Below are 25,134 nucleotides of genomic sequence, written 5' to 3' on the forward strand. Positions count from 1 at the left end.
CCTGGATGCCGTCTCCTTGTAGAAGCCCCTTAGCATACCTGATGCTGGGCTGGCAAATCTGCAGCTACAGGGTTTGGCATCCTGAGTGCTCTCTCTGCCTTGCCTGCCCTCCACTACTGAAATGTGCCAGACGCCAACCAACCGTGCACTGTCAGCTGCCAGGGGAGAGGACACCACGCGGAGTGAGGTGATTTCATGCTCTTAAAGTCTGAGCACCCCTGGAGGTGGAGAGCACTCTGAAAGGGTCCCATTGTGCACCCGTGGCTTTAAGACCATCATTAGGAGTAGGTGTGCTCTGATTCAAGAGACGTGTGTGGCGCAGAGACCTTTGCCCACGCGCTCGTGTGTCTGTTCCCTGGAGGACACAGACCTGGTCTCCCTGCACGCTCCTGGAGACTGAATCACCTGGGAACCCAGGCTCCCGCAAAGCCATGCCTCAGGAAGAAAATGAAGAAGTGATGCTGCTGAACCAGTTTCCAAGCCAGAAGTGCCCGTTTATGAGCTGCATGATGCCTCCTGGCTGACAGCTGTATTTCTCTGTTCACAACCCAGGGACAGGGGACCTCGGGAAGGTCAGGACAGCTGGAAGTGTGAAATGAATGCAGCCTGCATAGCTGTCAAAGGATCAAGCTGTCTGCGGCGGCCGACTGACCATGCACACACACACTCGGCAGCACCCGGCTAGGCATTACCTACTTCACCACCGATGTAGAAGTCAGTGTTTGTCGGGTGAACGACAGCATCACTGTCGATCGAGGCAATGTCAGCCTGTACAACTTGCAACTATAACAGGTAAACAAATGTATATCAACTGTGTTGGACCGAGACCCACGCACAGGCACATTTACTAACGCCCCAATGGCAGGGCTGGCCTACCTGGTCGATTCCAACATATGAGCCCAAGGGGCAACCAGTCCACGCAGTGTGCACGTGTGGATGGGGGTGGGCAGAGGAGGAGGAGGAGGAATAGCAAATGTGACATGTTTAAATCAAACCGTTGAATGACAAGTCCAAAAAAAGAGAAAGACACACATGAGATCATTTCCAAAGGTTAAAAGAAATAACAAAAAACGAATGCCCCAGTTCACTTTGCAAAAGCCTATAAACTGGCACCCCACGGAGAACTACTAAAACATGGCATCTGTTTTAAAAAAATGTGGACCATCAGGCCAACCAAAACAACAAGTTTCTCCATTTTGTCTGCAGCAATCAACTTGCAGGCTTCAATTTGTATTCTTGTAACATTCATCGTTTCGTCTACCTGCAAGGGATTATTGCTTGTAAAGCAAGGAAACAGTATAGGTTTGTGTGGAGAACTGACTTTACTTCCCTCTCAAAGTTAGAAATAGTTTTCCAGGCTTACCTCTTATTCTAGCCAATCCTACTTTAATGTATTTTACATTTAAAACGTACTTTGGTAGGATCCTTGCTTTCTTTAGCTTGTGGATTTTCATGTTTGTTTTTTTTAAAAAGAAAGTATGTGTATAAGCCAATTGGAAGACAAGTGTGAGTAAGGCCATTCCTGAGTACCCATTCCCATGTCTTCGGCCCACTGTTGTATGCAGTTTGTGTGGGTCAGGCCTGGGCTCTAGAATGAGCACCTCTTCCAGTAAGGAGGTCTGCCATCTTACAAACAGCCAAACCTGGAAGCTAAGGGCACACAAAACATAGCTAGGTCAACACTGGGGATGAGACTGCCTTTGTGAGCATCTGTATAGCCTATTTGTCCTGGCAAGGCTCTACACCCAAGATGACAGGAGGGTTATTATACCTCTGAGCTGATAGTTCTTTGTATGCAAAGATGAACCCACAGAGGAGGGACTCTGAGAGGTAGCAGTTGTCAGGTTGCCCTGAGCCATCCATCCTCCTAAGCCAATGGACTCCATGGCTCTGGGCAGTTCTCCTGTATAAGGACTGGCCCAGAAGATGCTGCCCTTCTCTTTCGTATCATGCTTGATCCAAATAATTCACAAAGGTGGCACTCAGTAGTATACTGTTTTCTGTTATAGAAAAAGTTGAAGAAGTGACAATAGGTGGTAAATTTGGGGGAAACTGATTTGCTTGTGGATTAAAGACAGCTTAATGCTATATTGAATGCAGGTTAATTGTCTCCCTTTTCAAGTGCTTTCAAGCTTTGTTTGTCATTCCTAATTAAGGCTTAAATGGAGAAACTATCATTTTGTAGTTACCTGAAATTGTTCAGTTCTTAAAAAAAAAAAAAAATTCCCCCCAAGTAACCAGCAGTCAGTATGATCATTATGGAAGAGAATTTAGATGGCAATATATTTGCAATCGAAGGGAAAATAGCCAATTGCACTTAATGAAATGTATCAGACCTTTTCCATTTGGAATGGCTTGGTGCAATTAGACATTGACTTTCTATGCTCAAATGTCAATCTCTGATTTGGGAATCTGGCTTAACCACTCTAAAGTTTGAGAAGATGAAGAGCCTAAATTCTGGGTTCCATAACTTTTCATCTGACAGCTGGTGGTGCCAAACCCCATCCCCAATTACCTAGGTCATCTTTAAGGTCAATGTCAGCATTGGTAGGATTGATTATGGCCTCCACCTCAAAGCCGGCTAAATTACTGATTTCACTGTGAATAAGGTTCAGCTGAAAAGAAAAGCATGAGGTGGGAAATAACAGGACAGCCGGGAAGTCACAGAGAAGTGAGCCTTGGGATACAGATGAAGGGCAGTGGACACCTCAAGGTGCAGCGGGCACAAAAGGGAATATGGAGTCACTGGCTAAAATCAATCTATTGCAAATCTAAGACTCAAATGTCTCTCAGGATGTTGAAAGGAAGAAAGCTAGGTTGAGGGTTCAGAAACTGTTGGGTGAGGCTTGGGATAAAAGTATAAATTATATTGGACCTGTGGATCCATTTCCCTTTAAAGGCACTTCTGATCTGAGGGCCAAACTAAGGCAGCTGTCAAGACCCAGAATCAAAATGCTCCTTGCTGAGGTAGGGGTGGTATCTGTGACTGTTCTTTCCCTTGAGCACTAGGCCAGTGCAGAAGTCCCACGTGGTCTGGGTAAACCCCTGGTAGCTCTGCCATTGTCCTCTGAGTGGCTGTGGGTCTGCAAGGCTGTCCCCATCACTGTGACTACTGGCTGGCTCCCCTGCCCTGCTTGGGGGTGACAAGGAGCTAGAATGGTCCATTACTTAGTAATATCTAAATTTTACATGCCTGTTACTCATGTAATGCTGAAGTTCTGGTAAAACTCAAGGAGAGAAAAAGCAGTTTTCTCTAGTAGGGCAATGTGTCTCTTAAACTATTTTCACCTTTTTAGTGAGGTTATTCTGAGCCTCAATGGACAGCTTATTGAGCACTTTCCTTAAGTGAGTTTTGTCTACCCAACCAACTGGCTCTTTCTGAAGAGCCACTCAACTACCTTCCTCCCCACTTTCCTTTCATTCTGTTGCCATAGCAACCCCTAGCATCTCAGTATGAGAGAAATCCTGAGTTCTAGACTCTGCTGTCAGGGGGGCAAGGGAAATGAATTGGCCTACGGCAGCCACCCTGGGTCCTGCTTTCCCCCTTCTGTTTCTAGGTACAAGTGCCTGCAGGAAAGTCCTGTCTCTCTCTTTCAATGAAGACGTTCATTCCTCAGTGACACACACTTCTAACAGCTGCAGCAAAGAGAAATGTCTAAGCAGCCCCCAACAGAGCTGGTGCCTGAGACAGACTGTGATCTAGGCTGGAGAGTTGACTGTGGCCACCTGCAGGGCCCGGTAGGGTAGGAGACTTTGCCCAGGCGTTTACGCTAAGGAGAGATCCATGTGCAGACACTTGGCAGGTTGGCAGGGAGGCTTCTGGCAACTGAACACCAAGTTGCGGAGTTTCTGGGGCCAAAAATTTTGTTCAAAACCAAACAAAAAACCTGACACTCTGTAAGCATTAGGAATATAAACCCACCTTTCTGATTTCCCGAGGCAATGAGTAGATTTTTTTTAAAAAGGAACCTGCTTAAAAATCGTCCTCTGTGAGAAAGCACTTGTGGAAATTAACTGCTCATATGGCCAGGCAAGGGCTCTGGTCAGGCCCTGACACGGGCCAGTGGGCCTCATCCACTTGGACTTCCTGGGTTATTGTTGCGAGCACTGCAGGGCGATCTCACACAGAGCCACAGGAAGGCAAGCGTCAGGGCTAGGTGACTGCTGCCCTCAGGGGTCAGGGGGAGGGGGTGGGCACAGACTAGAGGAGGTCTCAGAGTAAGGCAAGTGAACATTCAGGATTCAGAACAAGGTAGAGGATTTTATTATATCATTCAAGTATTGCATTTGACTCCATACAAATGCTGTTTTAAGAAACTCAAATTAAGCCAATATCCCCTGCCGCCCACCAAAACAAAACAAAAACCTGCACTGTGTGAAGAGGCAGGAGGTTGGTGAGGAAGGTGAAGGAGAAAAAAGGAAAGAAACACTTCCCTCAGTGTAGCATGGATGAATATACTTTTAAGACATTTCGTTTTAAAACTATACATGTTCAAATCCTTAAAATTCACACTATTTTTTTTCCAATTGTATAGATGCTCCAGAATTTTTATTCATAAATGCCTCACTGGAAAATCCACTATTTCCAAGGGTTCCAATTCAACTAGCCAGGAAAAATCCCCAGTACCCGTCTCTGATTCTGTCTTGGGGAGAACCGCTACCTCTGTTTAGGCGAATGGGATTCTCTGGGGAAACTGGTGTTCCATGGCTTTGCTGAAGGGAGGGAGCAGTGTCAAACAGAGCTCAAGTGCCCTGGAGAATTCTCAGTAAATTCTCATCTGCCCTCCCTTCTGACCAAAGGTAAAGGTAGCCCAGGAGCAACAACTACTCGGCACTGAAAATTTCCAGCTAACCAACTAACTGTCTCACTCACATCTTCGGGAGGAAGCTAGAGTCAAGATCTTCCAACTAATCGTTGCTGTGCGCCGGGCTCAGCAGAAGTCCTCAGGGCGTGGGGGCTGAGCCACAAAATAGTTTTGCTGCTATTAGATAAATACATACAAATATGTATTTTTAAATCCACTGGAGTAGAAAGTATGTGCTGGGTCTGTGTAGAGACCAGTTTGCAGAAGACTGAGGGAGAAGACAGGCAGACTGAGGGAGAAGACAGGCAAAATTGATTCAGGCACTTAGGGAAGATAAAATGGGTAATGAACTTGGCTTGGGCCAACAGTGAAATGATCACCATCAAAGACAGAAGCTCCCCTGGACAGGAGAAGAAAACCCCTGAATACAGGGTCTAGTGGAACATGTATGCACATGTCTGAATACGATCCAACTTCCCAGTAGGTCACAAATGAAGAGGCCCAATCCTAGGAGGTCTCAGCACCCCTCCCACCTTGCAGGTCAAATTCAGCTGGGCCTCTCCCAAAGGGGCATGTGGCTGTCTGAGTTCACAGCAAGCAGTGATACTTGTGGTTTGGGAAATCAGATTTCTGGGAACTGAAAATTGCCAAGATTAGCCTTATTTCAGGGGAGGGAGGAGGGTCATTAAATTATGTCAGAATTGGAACAAGGTGATTACTTCTTTGTCCCATCATTGGGAAAGACGGAAAACTAAAAGTTTTAAGCCACAGCATGGAGAATATGTTGTGAAGATTGCTGGCCACTAGAATGAGTAACCAAAGGGTATTGCCAGTTATAAAGCAGGAGGGAGGGTCCCACTTGGCTGCTGGAGTTGGGAGAAAGGGACTTTGCCAAGTGGCCTTAAGATCCCTTTACTACTGGGATTTGATTATTCTAATCTCAACTGGCTGTGCTGTAGCCAGTGTCTGATGTCTCCAGTACCCAAGTCTTCCCTATAGTGGTCACGCCCACATTGATGCTTGTTCTCTATCACTATGTCTGCTCATTAGAATATAATCTCCTTGAAGGCGGGGAGTGTGTTGTGTGTTGCCCTGAGTGCCACATAATGCCTAACAGTGCTAGGGTTTCTGTAGGTACACAGATTTGGATATGAATGTCAAACATCCTCAAACATAATTCTGAGAACATCCCCTTTTCCCCGCCTTCCCTTAAAGCAGGGCTGATGCAAATGCCAGAGCTCAGGAACTGGGCCCTTGGCCTAGCTTGGACATGAGGTGGCTGAGAGCCAACTCAGCCTCATCTGGAAGGGAGGCCTGGTGAGCATCATTTAGGGCAGGTCAGGAGAGGGGTTGCTGATGATGACAGGGATGGAGCCAGTGGCTTGGAGCTATTGGATGGATATCTGGGCTGCCTTGACATGACCTACTTGGCTGCAATAAGTAGTACAATCCTTTTTTTTTTTTAACACAATAGGATTAGAAACTCAATTTTAGGAAGTGAGGTGACTGTTAAAGACTATCTGGGTGATATATAGTCTAGCCTGTAATTGTCAAATTTTGGTGTCTCTCATTCCCTCATAACGGGAAGAGGAGGGAAGACTGGCTGGTCTTATGTCCCTGCGCTAGCCACATGAAATGTAACTCTTTTCTGTCTCTAGAGTCCATTTCAGCTAAATGGGATGGAAATGGCTATGTCATCCACAGAACTGTCCCTACTTCCCTAGTAGAGAACTACGTTTTCCCCGTGGGCCTACTCCTGCCCTCAACTCAGGAGCAAAGAGGCTCCTTTATCTGTGCTGTGCTGTGCTGCCCACCTTATACTTATCCCCAGCCTGAATTCCTCAGGAGGCCTTGGCCCTGGCGGTGGGACCTGATAGGTTTCAGGGTAGACCGTTACCTCACAAAGATAAGATACGTATGGACACTGCCAGGAGACCCACCAAGTAAGGTATCTCTTCATGGCTTCATCAGTTTCCTAAACTGTCTCAGAAGCCAATCGTCAGCCATAGCAGTGCAAAGGGGTGAACTGCCCTCTCTTCCTCCTTGCTGCTTCAAGAGTTCCCTCTCTCCTTTCAGTTTTCCATCCTCCAGGAGAAGGGTGTCTGGGTCAGAGGGAGAAAGCTCACATTCTCCTCCTCTGCCTTCAGTGGCCTAAGGGGCTCAGGCAGGGACCCCATTAAGTTTGGGAAATGTGCAGACTCACACCATCCTGAGACTGCCTGCCCAACTGCTGCAGACAATCCTGACTCTTTAACAATTTACTCCCATTTGACACAGATTTATAGAAATACACATAGAAAGTTTTTTTTTTTTTTTTTTTTTTAATCAAACCATCAGGTTCTAAAACCTCTGAGAGGACTGCAAATCTTGGTTGAACCACAATGCAAAAACATTTAGTTGACTCAGAGCCACAGCACTATTTTCTTTTTATAATAATTCAACAATGTGTGTGAACATTAGGTAAAATCATAGAAAAATGAAAGTGATAACTCCTGGGACTTCCGGATATGGAATACAACATCATTAACAACAATTAGGTCCCCTCCTAAGCTCTGGACCTGTATTCTCCAGTGAGTAGCCTAGCAACCATGCCTTACAGGGCTGTAGCAAACACAGTATCACCTTTCTCCACCCTTAGCTTGGTTGCAAAATTCAAGCACTGGTTTCATTGTTGCAGATGGAAAAATAAGATTCCTAGAACACAGGCGTACCGTACAGTCATCATTCTAAACTACACTTTTTGAAATATTTCCTAAAATCCTAGTCAAAATTAATGTCTGTAATAATAACATTTAAAATTTGCTTTGTGTAAAAATGCATTTGTGTCAGTTTGATGACTCTTGCCCCTTTTGTACTATATGGCATGACTTTCACCCGACACTAACAGCCAATAAAGGGCCAGAAAGTATGGCTTCACAAATAACACCCTGAAAATGTAAACATTCACTACCTCAGGCTAAGGGGCACAGGGTTCCAGTAAAGGCAGCTGGTACCGTTGTTTCTAACACTGGTGGCTGGCCTGACGTGAGATGTGGCTTTACTCTGTGAGGCCGCATTTGGGGAAATGTAGTTTACTCTGCTAAAAGGCGTCTGCAGTGCTGAATTGTGGGGTATCTCTCCTTGGGTTTGTGAGTCTTGGCCCACTAAGTTGGAAAAGCATGTTAACAAGAAAAGTGATCTCAGGGCAGCTTGGTGTTTTGTTTTCACCACTAACAGACTTAAATGGGTGACATGGGAAAGAAGGCTGGGTGGTCTGTTTGTCCTGCATTCAGCTGCTCTGCTTAGAGCTAACCATTTTACACTGGGCTACAGCTCAACCAATTTTTTCAGTCTCTCCAAAAATCAAACAGTGACATTAGTTTCATTGTCAAGTCCGCTTCTTTCTTTCATTTGCCTCTTAGTTCTTAAATAGCATTAGATGGCAGGTCTGTAAATTACTACAGAGTATCAGTACTTCTCTATGGCTTCCTGACACCCTCCTGCCCACCACAACTCTAAGGGGGCTGCACTCAGTATTTGCCAGGTTTGTACTTTATGAGACTTTTATTCTTGTGGTCCCTGGTCCTGAGGCCTGAAAGCAGGCGTACCCAAAATGGAGGCAAAGATAAGTTCTGTCTTTGTAGAGGGTAGCTGACGTATGCCCTGCTCTGCAGAGGAGCCAGCAAGGGGCCTGCAGCCTTTGCCCACTTCTCCTCCAGGGCTCACATGCCCAGACAAGGTACCCATCCCATTCTTTCTGAAGAGCAGAAGAACAAGAAGGTATCTCCATTTGTGCAGAGACGTTTGTATAGCACAGTGCTGCTATGTTCAAGGCAGTTGAGATCATCCAGCAAGAGGGGTGTGAAGAATTCAGGTTTCAGGCTGGCTTTAGGGGGTCGGCAAGAGGTAGCAAGATGAACACAGGGAACGGAGAAGCCAGGGTCTAGGGCTGCCCAGAGCAAGTAAGGAAGGAGAGAGGGAGGGTAGCTCAAGGGTTCTACCTGCTTAACAGGCTGAGTCCTGGATATCATCTGCATGAAGGATCTAGAACACACTGAAGCTAGCTCTTCCTAAGTAGTGTGTGTTTTTCACCCTTCAGTTCAAACCAAGGCATTCTGGTTGACAGGTCACATTAATTTTCAATATATTACTCAAAGGACATGTTAAAGGGTGTGAAACTAGACCCAGGTGGTTGCCTTCACTGCTGAGTTTAAATTTTTTTAATGAATGACTTTTTTTTTAAACAAAATCTTTCAAAGCCCCAGACCTTAAGATGACAACTAGTACTGCTTTTTTTTTTTTCTCTTAAAAAATGCATACAAAATACAGATAATGGTTATAAAATGTAAACTGTAATGGTTATTTTCTGGAACACAGAGTCCATCACAGGAATTGCATCATGAAAGACTGAGTGCAACTGGTGACAGGAAGAGGGGAAAGGGTAGAAGGAGAACTTGCAATGACGTGATCAAGAGGACTGTGTCACTGTGATACAAAAGAAAATTGACAGTGAGGATTTAAAAATGATGCAGCTTTGGAACCAAGTTGTTAACAACATTAAAACTAAACACAATTTACATGAAGGTCAAATTCATGCCTTTAATTGTTTAATGTAGAATAAAAAAATTAAGCAAGTTGAATTTCCTCTTTTGCCACCCCCGTTTTTGATGTTGAATAGAGAAATATTAATTAATAATTCTCATTCTCAGCTCTTAAAAGCCTTTGCATCATTTTTATTTTCAATAAAAGCAAATCATCTTTTACAAAACCATGGCATCCTTGCAAAGTTGCATCACTGGGGTGGCTGAAAATATATTGCCCAAGGTTAAAACAAACAAACAATTGGTTTGAAGAATCGTCTGGTGATTCAGTGACGAAACCCCCAGTGCACCCACTCCATATGTCTAAAAACAACCCCACCCCCTGATCAGGAGGCTCTGCTTCCAGTGCCCATCAGAGAGTATGCTGTCTGCTAGATCTTTTGCTTCCCAGGACAGGGTTTTTGACTTCTGGATGTTTTTCTAGCTGGTGCTATCTGATGACCAAGTTATCCCAGGTAAACGGCTCCTCCGGAGCCTCCCGACTCCCCACGGGGTGCCCTAGTTCCCTCTTTACCACTATCTCCTCTTCCCCACCTGCCAGAGTCTCCCCTCAGCTTCATGATCTCCTCAGTACTCCCTCCACGGCCCTCCCTGAGGCCACTCCTAAGCCCCCAGCCCACTCTCCCCTCCCAATAGGCCCAGGAAGTGGCCTCCGGGAATCCCCAGGCCTCCCAGTGGCCCTGCGAGCTGACCAAAGCCATGTATTTGCCTACCTTCTGGCCGAGGAAGAGGCTCTTGGTGGAGAGGACGGTGAAGCCATCGGCAGGCGTGCCCTCAGTTGTGCTGTCGGCGCTGGCTGCCTTGCTGACTTCTCCCTGCTTCTTCTTGCACAAATGTGTAAGAGTCGGTATGTAGCCCACACAGGCAGAGGCTGCTTTTCTAATAGACCTTGCCCATAATACTCAATAATAAACAGGAAACTGAACCACAACCAATTCTGATCAGCATTTCTTAACGTGGGGTCTGCAGACTTACTTTTGGGGTCCAAGAGTTACATGAAGAGCGTTAAGTTGTATTTTCACCACTTTTTAATCTTAAAAAGAAAAAAAAAGCCACTAAAAGGCAAAACTTTACTTTGACGTGATAATTTAGAATAGAAACATTCTCATAAATTCAGACTAAGTAAATGTCTTAATTAGGGGCCTTTAAGTCTCTTTCTTTCTAGAAAAGTATTCAGGTTTGTGGGGTAAAAACCAAAAAACTGTTCTAGGTCATTAGTTTTCAAAAAGCCCAGAAGCAGACCAAGGACCACAACCCTCCTCACCCAGGAGCTAAGACTCTCTTCCCTTCTCCTTCATTAAAACCAGTCATGGAAAAGGATCCATTTGGTGGCTGTTGGGAACTCCGTGTGTCTCCCTGAGGACCATCCCCTCAGAGGGCACAGACCACAGCATGCTGTCTGGCCTCCTCCCCAGCATCATTCTGACTGAAGTACATGTAACCTGGGGTTCCCAAGGGCCTTCCAAGGAGTATGTGGGCATAGAGAGTTTTAAACAAATCAATTTCTAGATCCTCAACTTCCTAATATATTAAAACTGATCTGCCCTGAAGGTCCCTAGATGGCACAATGGTTAAGCGCTCAGCTGCTACCCTAAAGACTGGTGGTTTGAACCCACTCAGCTGCACTGCAGAAGAAAAGGCCTGGCAATCTGCTTCCATTAAGATTACAGTCAAGAAAACCTGATGGAGCAGTTCTACTCTGTAACACATGGGGTCACCATGAGTTCGTATTGACTCAACAGCAATTAACAACAACAAGGGTGGTCTATCTCAGCTTCATGCTGGTTCTCCTTTCACCCTTCTCCTACTGCCCAGCATGTAGTATGGTGCATTGCTCTGGGCTGCATGCCCTTCCCTGTTGTTTGTATATTTCTGTTAAGGGCGAAGCTTGTATTACATATGGACAATGTGGCTCATTTGGGGATTTTTTGCATTCAGATATAGTACAGGGTGAGCGTAGTGAGAACAATGGCAATTTTTGTTTAAACATTTCATCTTTTCCCTTCTGCCAATTATTTTCAAAAAGTACATTGCTGCTGCAAGCAGCCATCTAAGATACAAGTATTGATCGCTGCTCATCCAGAGCAAAAGAGAAAGAAGAAAACCAAAGATTCAAAGAAACCAGCCTACAGGACAAACAGCCTACATGAAACACAGCCTCATCTACCAAGCCCAGAAAAACGAGATGGTGCCCAGCTACCACTACCAACTGTTCTAATTAGGACCATAACAGATGGACCCTGATAGAATGGGAGAAAAATGTGAAACAGAACTTCAAATTCATTTATAAAAAAAAGACTTACTGGACTAGTTGAGACGGAGGACTCCCCAGGACTAGTGTCCTGAGATACTCTTCAAACTTTGAAGAGAAACTAACCCCTAGGGTCACCTTACAGCTAAATAACAGATTAGCTCACAAAATAATGTACATCACCCACAAGTACTGTGTTCCTTTAAAAAATCATCTATATGAGGACCAACCTGTCAACAATTACTTTAAAACAAGGATGAGAATGTAAAGCAGCAGAGAAACTAGATGAATAGAAACTGGCCAACCAGAACGGAAGTAATGAGAATGTTCACATATCATGAAGGATGTAATGAATGTCACTGAACAATCTTTGTAGAAATTGTTGAAGGGGAATCTAAACTCCTGTGTAAACCTTCACCGAAAACACAATAAAATAGGATACCATGGAAATAAATCAAGAAAGCAGGGCGAGAAACAGTGAAGACGGCCGTGCCTTCCTTCACCCGGGCCATAAACTCAGGGCACTGTTTGTGTACTATTTGTCTGAGGATTCAAATTCATGAACATATTAACATTTTTACTCCCACTGAAAAATGAGGTCTAATTTTGCTGATTGCTTTAACAATAAGGACACCTTTGACAAGTTATATGACTGACATTTTCCATAAATTACATGAGCTAAATCTGAAGCTCCAAGGTTTTGCTATAAAAGATAGGGTTTTTAAAAAGCATTTTATCAAGAAATAGTATACTGGCAAAAACATATTAAAATTACCACCATTTTTATTTTCCTAATACTTTGAATGTATGAGATTTAACAAGGTGTCCCTAAGTGAGAAAGGAACAGGTAGAATCAACAATTACATGGTAAGTTTTAGTAAAGCCTTTTTTGATATACTTCCCAGGAACCAAGTCAGGGAAAGGCTGGATGACAAATCCTTTTGCAAGTCAGGTGTTTCCAATTCTTTGCTTTCAACTAAACTGAAGAAGCATCTGAGTTAACAGCTGATAGATCATTAAAAAACAGACTGATGGTGTCAATAGTGACGCACAGTGTTGGTGTCTTAATCATGACAAATGTATCACAGTTAGGTAAGATTTTAACAAGGGGGGAGACTGGGTGAGGGATGCTCAAGAATTCTCTGCACTGTTTTTGCAATTTTTCTGTAAATCTAAAACTATTCTAAAATAAAATGTTTATTAAAAAAGACTAAATTGATGACCAAGTACTATGTCTTGTTGGCATGTAACTCACAAAGAGTTCAGAAGATTGAGGGATATTTCTATAACAAAACTCTTTCCATTTCTATTTACTTATTTTTGTGAACAAGATTTTTTGTGAACAAGATTTTATATCTATAAATATGTAAAATGAGGATGTTGATCCCTGTCTCATTTTAGCAATAAGTAACATTCATTTTAGGATACAGAAGGTAATTGGAAAAAAGTCTATCTCCATCTAACCCATTACAAGATCCATTTCTTTAATAAAATTTTTTCCTTTTCTTTAATAATTATCAAAATTTGTAATGTACTGATCAATTTAATCAAATGCATAATATTAACAAATCTGATAATTATCCAATCCTATAAAATCCAAAACATTTAGTGCTTTATGGTCATAAATTTTTCAAAATAAGTTTAAACTTACATACATTATTTTTATTGCAGAGATCAGTAAATACTATAAACATTAAAATTCATTATATTAGGATGAAACTGGGGGGGGCAAGTAAAAGGGAAATAAGGGCTTCAGAAGAAAAAATGTAAATTTTCCAGCTGTTATAAAAGAGCTTGTTTGCGCATTTTTTAAAATGGATGGTAGTGTGTATCAAATCATCACAGTTATTTAGATTTCACTGAATACATTTAAATGAGTGATGAAACATTTTTACTTTTAAATATCAATATTTACAGTATACCAAAAATTATACTATGCACAGTTATTTAAATTTATTATGAAAATTTTAGCTGTCAAATTGAAAATGTGTGAGGTACAGAGATTTTCATAATTCTTTCAGGATGTATGCCAGCAAAAAAGTTTGAAAGCCACTGTTCAACTCAACCCAATGCAACACCGTGCATACAGCTGGTGCTCAGGAAATGCAAGGGAATAGGATGCAGTTGTTCACACTGCAGAATAAAAAGGTAAGGCTTTAGTGTTTTCTCCCAAAGATACTTTGATTTTAAGAGGTGACAAAGCCCTAATTGATAGAATTTCAGGCATCCTGGAGTGGGAACTAGTTTTATTGGGAAGAAGGGGGCAGGGAGCTTCTCTGAGCCCCTGATACAAGTCAGCAGCAGGTTATAAGGGTTGCCTGGGATGATACTGGTCATTTTTAGCAATAATTCATTTGCTTGTGGCCTCCTCCATTAGAACTGTTGCTCCCACTCACCCTGTAGTGGATGGCTTTGCAACCCTCCACCATCAGAACAGAGAGGTGTCTGCCAAAGGAGGTGGTCCTTGGTCACAGGACATGCAATTGATACAGTGAAGTTCTGCAGGTGAGTCCCTGCTCTGCTAGCTGTGTGACCTTGGGCAAATGGCTCATCTTCACTAAGCCTTAGATTCCTCATCCAGAAATGAGACTAAGGCTGGAGAGCTCCTGATTAAAAACGAGCAGCCAAGAGTGAAAGTGGGAAAATACTATACAGGTAGAAGCCATTCCTTCCTGTTTCTCTCTAGACAGCTACTTGGCAGATAACGTTTGCCTCTTACCTTCAAGGTTCTCTCACCCCACGGGCAATGGGGATGCTTAAGGTCGGCACAGCTGTCTTGTGAGATGTTACTGCATTCAAAACATAATGACTGTGCCCTAACTTTTTCTTAAAACCTATAGTCTGAAATTATGTCCTTTCCTAATTTTTTGGTATTAAAATGCCCTTTCTTTTATGAAACAGTGATACATAGATTCTTTTCATATCCCAGCTTGGAAAAAATAAAAGCAAACAATCTCCAAAATGACTTACTTTTTAAAATTGTGTATTAGTCTATAAAACCCAAAAGTTCTCCCATGTTGTATACTTATCCAGCCTTGCTTTGAGCAGTAGAAAACGATAAGGTCAGAGTCAGCTGGAAAACATATTTAAGAATCTGTAGAACTCAGGGTCCCAGAAGGCTTATGTGAAATCATCAACCCAAATTTACCTATACCTCGTCTCTTTGCTCTGATGTTTGAACTGCTTGAAATTTCATTAAAAGGCCAACAAAATTTCGTAAGGATGGCAGCTTTTCAAGAGAACCAAGCCCCTTCTTTGGCATCCCTTACCAGAACATTAATCACTTAATTTTCAGTTTAAATATTTATTTCTCAAAAAAGAAACAGGTACTCTACCAAAATCATCTCAGATTTTTCCCAGACAGTGAGAAACAAAGACTATTTTCAAGATCCAAGAGGTTGATTTTCATGAGGGTGGAGTGGGGTTTGTGTTTGAAAAATCCTAGATGAAACAATTTTTTATTCAAATTCTTAACAAAAACTATCTCCTTAAAGATCCTCTAAAGATTATCCTATGACTGTTAGTAAGCACTCTGACAAGGGGTCTTAACCTGGAGGATTTCCACATAAATTATTTTCTTTGAATCTTACGTTATTTTCTTTGAAAAAGGTCCACTGGCTTCCGTGATTGTCAGAAGGATCCATGTTACGGAAATGTTAAAACCCAAACCAAACCAAACCCATTGCTGTGGAGTCGATTCCAACTCAAAGCAACCCTACAGGACAGAGCAGAACTTGCCCCGTAGAGTTTCCAAGGAGCACCTGGTAGATTCAAACTGTGAACCTTTTTCTTATGGTTAGCAGCCATAGCTCTTAGCTACTACGCCACTAGGGCTTCCCCGGAAATGTTACCACTCCGTATATAAGTTCTCTTCTGTGAGGCGCCAAACACACTCCTGCCTCAGGGCTGTTCCCTCTGCTGGGAGCTCTTTTCTCTCAATCACTCAATCAGGTCTCCATTCAAGTGTCACCTTACCAGAAAAGCCTCACCTGACCACCCTTATATAAAATAACACTGCCCACACACGTCAATATGCCCTTTTCTCCACTTTATTTCTGTCACAGCACCTACTCCCTCCTATCTTCTATAAAGAATCTGTCTGTCTCCCCTCACTAGACCAAAGCTCAATGAGAAAGGGCAGGACTTTTTGTTCACCACTGTATCCTCAGTATCTGGAAAGCAGGCACTCAATAAATATTGGTCAAATGAATGAATGACTTTAAATAACTGGGCAGATTTTGAAATTTCTTAATGAGGTAAAACGCTTTATATGTGAGCAATAGCCATCAAAATTAAAAAGTTCACTGTGAGGAATTTGTCCTGTAGATATACTGGTACATGAGCACAGAGACCCACATACAAGGATACCTACATGTCACTGTGGCACTGTTTGTCATAGCAAATAATAGAAACAATCTAAACATCCATTCATAGAGGACAGGTTACACTGGCTTTACATATTACACAAGTTAAGTACAGCCATACTATGAAATACTAAGGTGGCTCTACGTGCAGAGAGGTACGGAAGAATTGCCAAGACATTAAAAGCGACAGTTAACATTTATACCAGACACTATTCTAAGCCCTTTACATGAATTCTCATTTAAGCCTCTCAACCACCCTGTTACATCCCCATTTTAAAGATAAGGAACCTGAGACTCCAGAAGAAGTTAAGTAACTTGCCAAGATCATATACAGCTTAGAAAATGGCAGAATTGAAATACAAGCCAAGTGGCTGACCCCAGAGCTTGAACTCTTAACCACTATTCCATACTGCCAAAACAGGCAATGTAACTTATATTCAAAATGTGTTCATTGCAGGTAGGATCAGGGAAGGGTTTATACATCCATAGGCTTTTATATCCATAGATTTTCTAAAAGGATACACAAAAACTAACTACAGACACTGCCCAGGGAGAAGACGTGCGGGGGCTGTGGTGGTGAGTGCCAGATTTTTTTACTGCTTTCTCTTTTGTACTTTCCAAACTCTTAAACGTGTTACCTAACGCAAAAACACATTACACAAATATTCCTAGAGAAAGTCATTGAATTGTACGGCTGTAATGGACCACATCATTTTATGGGGGGAAACCGAGGCACAGCAGGGAACAGACTTGCCTGAGGCCACCCAAGTTGGAAGAAGCCCGAGGGGCACAACCAGGGCTCTAGACTCCCAGACCTCAGTGGGCTTTGTTGCCTTCTCTAACCATTTCCACTATAGCTGACTCAGCTGTCACAACTGGAGATTTTCAAAACTTTCAAATTACATAGAATTGGGGGAAAAATTATGATTTGGAATTCAAGTGTTGACACTTGAAAAATACCAACTCCCTTCCACTACAAGTGCTTTAGCATGTTACTAAGGCTTTCTCTGCGCGTCCCTGGAAAGGTTATTTTCAGAACATTCCACTTAAACTTGGAGATGCAGGGTTCTCCGCTGTTTCTGGGAGCTGATACCACAATTTACATTAAACAAATGTTTTGAAAATTAGCTGTTCACGGTTCCAATTTCAGCTTCCCCCAGGGTTTAATGTTAGCCAAATACTGGTACAGTAAGCAGACAATGTGTTTTATTGTGTGGAAGAAAAACAGACCACCATAACAGACTTCCTGCTTTTGTAATCAAGGGAAAAGTTGAGCGCTCAAGTGATTATTGGCATATGGTTATTAGAAACACTAAGTTCCAAATATAGCTACTAGGAGCTATACCTATATTTCAAGTCCAAAAAGAAAGAAAAAGAATTCCTAGTGTCTGGTAAATTGGAAAGTTCAGAGTCACGGGGCAAAAACTACGAGGGGAAGGCTAGAGGTAACAAGGAAACTAGGTTCAGCCCAGGTTTGCTGGCAGATGCTGGTGTCTTAGGAATGTGCTCAAAATCAATAAGCAGCCTACTTGAAGGAGAGGGCAACCGCTTGGCCACAGCCAGCGTGGAGGCTGAGCCCAGCGAGCCTGCTCTGCCCCTGCTGGTCCCCAGCACCAAGTGCAGACACCCCGCTCTGCGGGCAGCCAAATCCCTTGGGCCCAATTTCCAGAGATGATGGATTTGGCGTCTTTTTTTTAACATTTAAAAAGGGTTGCACAGGCACACTCCCCCTGCCTTTCCTGCTCCGCCCCCTCCCTGCAACTGCAAATGTTGAAAGGGGAGAAAGAAACAGTTCAATCTGCTAATTTTATAGTTAGCTGGAGTGAGTAAGGGAGCATTCCCTGAAACCCCTGCCTGGCAGCGGGCTGCCTCCAGGCCTCCTGAGCTAGATGGAGTGCAAGCTCTGGAAATAACCTTGCAGGGCGTTCTTCAATATCGGGTTTCTCCACAAAGAGCCGGGAGTGATTCTGGGCTGAGGAGGATGGGTCGGTGAGAAGGGGAATTTAAGATTTTGTTGTTTTTACAATAAATGTTGGAGAGGCTGTGGAGAGATTGGAACACTTCTACACTGCTGGTGGGAATGTCAAATGGTACAACCACTTTGGAAATCGATTTGGCGCTTCCTTAAAAAGCTAAAAATAGAGCTACCATACGATCCCGCAATCCCATTCCTTGGAATAAATCCTAGAGAAATAAGAGCCTTTACACAAACAGATATATGGACACCCATGTTCACTGCAGCACTGTTTACAATAGCAAAAACATGGAAGCAACCAAGGCGCCCATCGACAGATGAATGGATAAATAAATTATGGTATATTCATATGATGGAATACTACGCATCAATAAAGAACAGTGATGAATCTGTGAAACATTTCCTAACATGGAGGAACCTGGAAGGCATTATGCTGAGTGAAATTAGTCAGTTGCAAAAGACAAATATTGTATAAGACCACTATTATAAGAACTCGAGAAATAGTTTAAACAGAGAAGAAAATATTCTTTGATGGTTACAAGATGGGGGAGCGAAGGAGGATGGGAGAGGGGTATCCAGTAATTAGATAGTAGATAAAAACTACTTTAGGTGAAGGGAAAGACAACATACAATACAGAAGAGGTCAGCACAACTGGACTAAACCAAAATCAAAGAAGTTTCCTGAATAAACTGAATGCTTCGAATGCCAGCGTGGCAGGGGCAAGGGTCTGGGGACCATGGTTTCAGGGGACATCTAAGTCAATTGGCATAATGAAATCTATTAAGAAAACATTTTGCATCCCAGTTTGAAGAGTGGCGTCTGGGGTCTTAAACGCTAGCAAGTGGCCATCTAAGATGCATCGATTGGTCTCAACCCACCTGGATCAAAGGAGAATGAAGAACACCAAGAACACGAGGTAATTATGAGTCCAGGAGACAGAAAGGGCCACATAAACCAGGGACTACATCAGCCTGAGACCAGAAGAACTAGATGGTACCCAGCTACAACCGATGACTGCCCTGATAGGGAACACAACAGAGAACCCCTGAGGGAGCAGGAAAGCAGTGGGATGCAGACCCCAAATTTTCATAAAAAGACCAGACTTAGTGGTCTGACTGAGACTAGAAGGACCCCGGTGGTCATGGGCCCCAGACTTTCTGTTGGCCCAGGACAGGAACCATTCCCAAACCCAACTCTTCAGGCATGGATTGGACTGGACAATGGGTTGGAGAGGGATGCTGGTGAGGAGTGAGCTTCTTGGATCAGGTGGACATTTGAGACTATGTTGGCTTCTCTTCCCTGGAGGGGAGATGAGAGGGTAGAAGGGGTTAGAAGCTGGCAAAATGGACACGAAAAGAGAGAGTGGAGGGAGGGAGCAGGCTGTCTCATTGAGGGGAAAGCAACTGGGAGTATGTAGCAAAGTGTATATAAGTTCTTGTGTGAGAGACTGACTTGATTTGTAAACTTTCACTTAAAACACAATAAAAATTAAAAAGATTTTGTTGTTTTTAGAGAAGTGCTTATTTGCACCCAGAAGGCTATGCAAAGAAATACAGCCTTTTTCAACTCAACTAAAGAAAGGCCCATGAACAGTGGGGGTGGGAGATGAGGATCAGAGGTAAAGAAGATGCTCCCACTTGTGGGTGAAAGCCAGTCTGCCTGAGGTGGGCCTGACTTTTGGAACCTGTTCTGAGGCAGGGACACATGCTGGGCAGCAGGCAGGCTCTTGGTTAACGTTGCTCCCTGTGCCTGTCCTGGGAAGGACTCCTCGCTATCTCACTCTGGTGAGAGGATGTGGGCTTCATGTTAGGAAGAACCTCCTGACCCTGGGTTATTAGATCACAAGGCACTTCCAAGGACTTATGGTGGCTTCTTATAAATTAAGGAGGTCACCTTCTGCAGAGGTCATTTCCTCCTAAGCTGGCTGGCTGCCAGCCAGAAGGATGCCTTAGGGGGCTCCTCAGGGCAGCCTGGAGGTTCCATTTTATTAAAGACTAGAGCTGAGACTTTAATTGTGCTGTCCCTTGTTTATCTGATCTAAAGCCTGGCGACAACAGCTGATGAGCCAGGGCCCAGCACAAAAGGAACAAAGAAAATGCGTTCCAGTAGCCCTATAGTCTCCTGCTGATGCTCAGACAGGTGAGTACAACCACCTACCCACAGGCCTGGACCTCCTGAGTGTGGGCTGCTGCTCCCCTGTGCTCTGAGGTACACGGCCCAGGAATTGCTGGCATTTCCCAGCCAAGAAGACATAAGGTCACACTGCTGAGAGGGTTTCACCAACCACAGAAAAAATCAGAACCAAGAACTAGTCTTTAGACCAAAGAGGGTCCAGACGGAAGAGCCTAAAGAATATGTCTGTCTTCCTCATCAACAGAGGCAACCATTCTAAATAGCAGACTGTCTGGACCATCTCTGCTGAAACATGCTCAGAGAAGCCACACAGCCATGGCAACACAAGACAGTTGTACAACTGGGCATGAGGGCCAATAGGCAGCCAGTCCCTCTGGGCAGGACCGGCGGCAGCTGTTCCCTAGCACAGGGAAGCTCCTGTACACACAGGCTCCTTCCCAGAAGCATAAGCATCTCCCTGGAAGGCCAGGCACGGTACCCTTCTAGGGTGCGGCTATCTGCCCCAGCACCCTCCTTAACCCTGAAGGCCCATCCAGCCTCCTTGCCATCAGGAGTTCACTCCTCCTATTGTGTCCAAACTCTGGGAATCCCTGCTGACTCTGGCCACTTGAGCTGGACTAATCCCTATGTAACTAGTTCCTACATGTACCTCCCTTAGGGCCCCACATCCATCTGTGGGTATGGGCCCTCAGAGAAAAGGGGAACCCCTCATGATCCCATCTGTACCTCCCCACCTGACTCCACACATCCCTGCCAAATCACATACCTTGGATTTCCGGGCCCCTTTCTTGCCTCCTGCTTTCTTAGATACCGGTTTCTTCTGGGAAGGAGACTTGGCCTTTTTGGCTGGGGGTGGTGTGATGATGGCTTCCAATTTTCCTTTGGATCCTCGCTTCTTGGCTAGCAACTCAGGGTGGATGTTTGGTAACACCCCTCCACTGGCTATGGTGACTCCTTTTAGCAGCTTGCAGGAAAACCAAAGTACCAGATGGTGAATCAGACCACCCCAACCCTGACCTTCAAGAAGCCAGCCCTGTCCATCCACGCTCTTGCTTTTGGTAGACACGGCTCCTTCCTCCGTGGCATCTCCAAGGATGCTGACAGGACCCAGGCTCACTACACAGGGGTCAAGTCCTTAGAGCCCTCACTCAGATGGAGTTTAGATAATATCTTTCCTCCAGGGAGAGCCAAATACCTTGTTTCATCCCATCTCCCCACATACACTTACCCCTAATAAAGCCTTGAGGAAAAACTGTCACGGTTTTGGAGATAGGGAAGCTGCTAATAGTCCAAAATGCAGTCTACACCTTTGGTAGCCAGCCATATGCCAACCTCCCTCTGTAAAAATGGACAGCTGGGTGGGAGAGCCCCATACCTGATTCAGTTCTTCATCATTGGCCACTGCCAGCAGGATGTGCCGAGGTGTGACCCGTCCCTTCTTGTTGTCTCTTGCTGCATTGCCAGCCAGCTCCAGGATCTCCGCTGTGAGAAGGAAAGAAAATATGGTCCCATCAGAGCATCAGAGGATGCACACATCCCCCTGGTCCCGTCTGTTCATGGTGCCAGGAACTGGCTCAGGCAGCTGCTTCACAAAGCAGCTGCTCTTACTGGGAAGCTGTAGGCAGGTCTCCCTGGCAGTACCTTGGGCTGAATCACAGGTATTGAATGGCAAAGCTGAGTGGGACTTAGGAGGCTCACCGGTCTGATTCCTTTATTTTGGAGATGAAGAAACTGAGGCTTAGAGAGGAAAAGGGGCCAGTAAGCAAGTGGTAGAGCTGAGACTTGAACCCAGATTGCTGTCTCCCAGAACAGGGCTGCTTGCAGTCAGCACTCCACCAGAGCTAACCCTGTGATGTCCTGGGCAAGATACATTCAGCAGTAAGGCCCTAAGAGTGCATTGAGCATCTTGGGTAACAGGTCATGGGTTTACAGGGCTTCAAGTGGTGAGGAGCATATTGTAAGTGCTTGATAAACCTTTGTTGACTGAATCAGTGTTGAACACCTGCATATCTGGATTCAAAACTAGAAGGATGGATATGAGTCTGATCCATCCCCACTGCCATCAAGTCGATTCTGACTCATAGCGACTCTACAGGACAGAGAACTGCCCCATAGGGTTTCCAAGAAGTGGCTGGTGGATTCAAACTGCCAACCTTTTGGTTGGCAGCCAACCTCTTAACCAGGGCTCTGTGTCGGATCCATAACTGGTACTAAATTAGAGCTTAGTTAGTTGCTATTTGGGGCACAGACTCATACCACAAGAAGACAGATCTTCCACAGCACTGAAGATGGTAGAAATTAAGAAGCGCCCTTTGGCAAGAGATATTTTTCTTCTTGGCAATACAGCTCACATGATAACCTGTCAACCTCATCACTGTTTCCCTGTTTTCTTAACAGGTGTGCAGACTGTCCCAGAATGTGTCTTACACTCCCCCACTTCCACTATTGGCCCATGCCAGGCCCTTGCCTGTGATATCCATCCAGCCCATCCTTCTGGGTCCAACTCAAGACTCACCTCTTCCTGATACTAAACAATTTTTAATATTCTACATCATGTTGTAAATACTAGATTTCTCCAGCAGAGAAATCATTATGAAATAACTAGGCAAAATTTTTAACATAAAAATCATGGACTTGAAATTGATAATATTACATGGTATAAATTCTTAAGTGGCTATTCACAGCTGAACCCAAGGCAAAAACTGCTGTGTGTGTAAAGCTGAAAACACTGTCATGCTTGGCTACTCATGTAAACTCTCATATTGGTGGCGGGGCGGGGGGGTGGGGTGTGTGGAATTTTTCACACCTGAAACAGCAGGTTTCCCTCCCTGAATCCAATGTTAGGTGCTGTTAAGTCAATTTCAACTCACAGCAACCCCAAGTGACAGTAGAACTGCTCCATAGGGTTTTCTAGGTTGTAATATTAAGGGAGCAGATCACTAGGCCTTTCTCCCACGGAGCTGCGGGGCAGGTTCAAACTGCCAACCTTTCGGCTAGCAGCTGAGCGCTTAACCATTATGCCACCAGGACTTTGGTGCAGGAATCTACTTAGTCATCACCATCTGAAGACAGACAGCCCTGTGCTTGGCACAGTGGGGCACCAGAGGCACCATGAGGCCCTGCCCTCACTCACCATGTTCCCAGGCCAGCAGGGCTATACCTGCCAGTGGATAGAGATTGCCACAGGGTCATCCCCTTGGATTTGCACATGTGAGGGTCGCTGGAGTAAAGGCCAAGGAAGAAGGGAAACTAAACAACACTTATATGAAATATGGATGGGGGCTCCTATTTCCCACCTCACCTGACAGTCTCAAAAGGGCTGTTTCCCCCAAAGCCCGGCACAGTTTAGTTTACCGGTTGCTGGGGAGATGGCCCACCTAGCAGTCACTGAAGCTTCCCTGTGACTGATCATGGCAGTGGGTCCCAATGCCCAGCAGAGATGGATCCATCTTGGGCAAACAGAAAAGGATGCTGGGATGCTAACAGGCCCTAGGATGTCTGCCTGACCAGCCTGTGTTCATGATGCAGGCAGCACATCCGCAAAGCTGTAGTCTTGCCCACGGCCTGGGAAGGAGCCAGAGTAGGAGCCTGAGCCCAGACCCTGGGAGTATGGGAGCAGGAGGAGAGCCATCACAGCCATCCTGGGGCTGGGAACCCATGTGGCAGGAGGGCCTGAAAGGGGCATCTGGCACCACAGAGTTGCTGGCCTCCTGGTGTCCACCATATCCTCCCTTCACCAGCCTCCCTCGCCCCCTTTTGGGGGCCACAGGGAAGCACCAAGCCATCAGTATCTGCAGAGGCAGAATATACATTACAATCTTTTGCTCATAATATGCTTAAGAATGCTTTATCTGCTCCTCATTACAGTCAGAGAGCTAGAGAATACACCCACCCTCTGTCAGTGGGGACCTGCTCTGCTAAGTGCTAAGCCCACCCCAAGAAATTGTTTGAAGTTACAGTTTCCTAATGTCTCTTGAGGAAGTGGAGGTGGCCTGCTTGCTCTTCCTGCCCAGAGTGGTAGCGGAAGGTTCTCCCCAAGAGAAGGCACAGTGGCTGCTGGCGGTGGGGGGGAGAGGAAGGATGTCTTTTCCTTTTCTGCAGAGTCATCCCAACTTCTTTTGTTCAGGGAAAATGGTGATGAAGGATAAAGACCTTGGGGGTGTCCCCAGAACTGTGAGTGTCCCTAACTTGGGTAAGGGGCAGGCAGTATGTAGAACAAGGAAATAAAGCAGTGAAATGACCAGTAAGTAATAGGCACTCATGGCTGAGAAATTTGGGAACTTCAGGAATTCCCTCTGGCTTCTAAGAGCTTTTTTCCCCTGCTCTCTCACTTTGTGGCGGAAACTTCAATAGCCTTAGTTTCTCCACTTGGGAAAATTCAAGGACTGTGCTCCTTATTAGAATTCCTGCTAATTCTGTTCAGGTTTAAGGGTACTAAACTGGATGGACCCGGAAGTGACAACGAGTAGCTAAATGGATGTGGAGGGTTTGGGGAGGTGTGTGGAGAGTGATGGGAGCGTTTCACCTCCTTGGTTAGAGCTGGGCTGTAGTGTCAGGCTGCTGCCTTCTTCACCAAGGGCCAGAAAATCTAGGGCACCTTTCCTTTTGCAAAACCTCAGCTCATCTTTGATCTGCTCAGTCCAAGATAACTCCTGCCCCGCTGCCCTCTACCACCAAAGAATGGGCCCTCAGCCCCCGGGGAGAAGAGAAGGGACTGTGTCAAGTAGGGATAACAAAGAGTGGCATACTTCAGCTAGCTGAGCAAGAGCTTTCCCTTCTGTTTACTCTTGCATTTTTTCCAGATGGATAGTTACCATAGTAACTCCATCCTCAAGGGACACACAAGACAGAGCACCTCGGAGACACACCTTTTATGAGAAGCATGTTTCTGGTTCCACACCCACTCCTCCCCTGCAGGAGGCAGAGGGCTGGGACATTTGACAACAGCTAAGGAAAATGGCGGCCTCATTCTGGCTGCTAACAAAAGCAGGAACTCAGCATGAGCTCATGCCTTGCCAAGTATTC

The 25,134-nt window shown here is 44.8% G+C and overlaps 1 protein-coding gene across 5 annotated transcripts in view; it reads right to left on the minus strand.

The window, feature by feature from the left end:
• Positions 1–25,134, minus strand: part of LOC126069982 (core histone macro-H2A.1) — a 75,671-nt gene that overhangs the window by 21,305 nt on the left and 29,232 nt on the right. For 2 of the 5 annotated variants that reach the window (XM_049873694.1, XM_049873695.1), the window contains exons 3-6: positions 21,485–21,591; positions 20,876–21,073; positions 10,099–10,209; positions 2,516–2,615 (exon numbers count right to left, since the gene is read on the minus strand). In XM_049873694.1, the coding sequence (XP_049729651.1) occupies positions 2,516–2,615; positions 10,099–10,209; positions 20,876–21,073; positions 21,485–21,591 (516 nt within the window). Of the gene's footprint in view, positions 1–692; positions 784–2,515; positions 2,616–10,098; positions 10,210–20,875; positions 21,074–21,484; positions 21,592–25,134 lie in introns of all 5 variants that reach the window. The other 3 variants (XM_049873697.1, XM_049873699.1, XM_049873698.1) reach the window with 3 other exon arrangements.

The sequence above is a fragment of the Elephas maximus genome, chromosome 2 (genome assembly GCF_024166365.1).
Source record: "Elephas maximus indicus isolate mEleMax1 chromosome 2, mEleMax1 primary haplotype, whole genome shotgun sequence".
NCBI classification, from domain to species: domain Eukaryota; kingdom Metazoa; phylum Chordata; class Mammalia; order Proboscidea; family Elephantidae; genus Elephas; species Elephas maximus.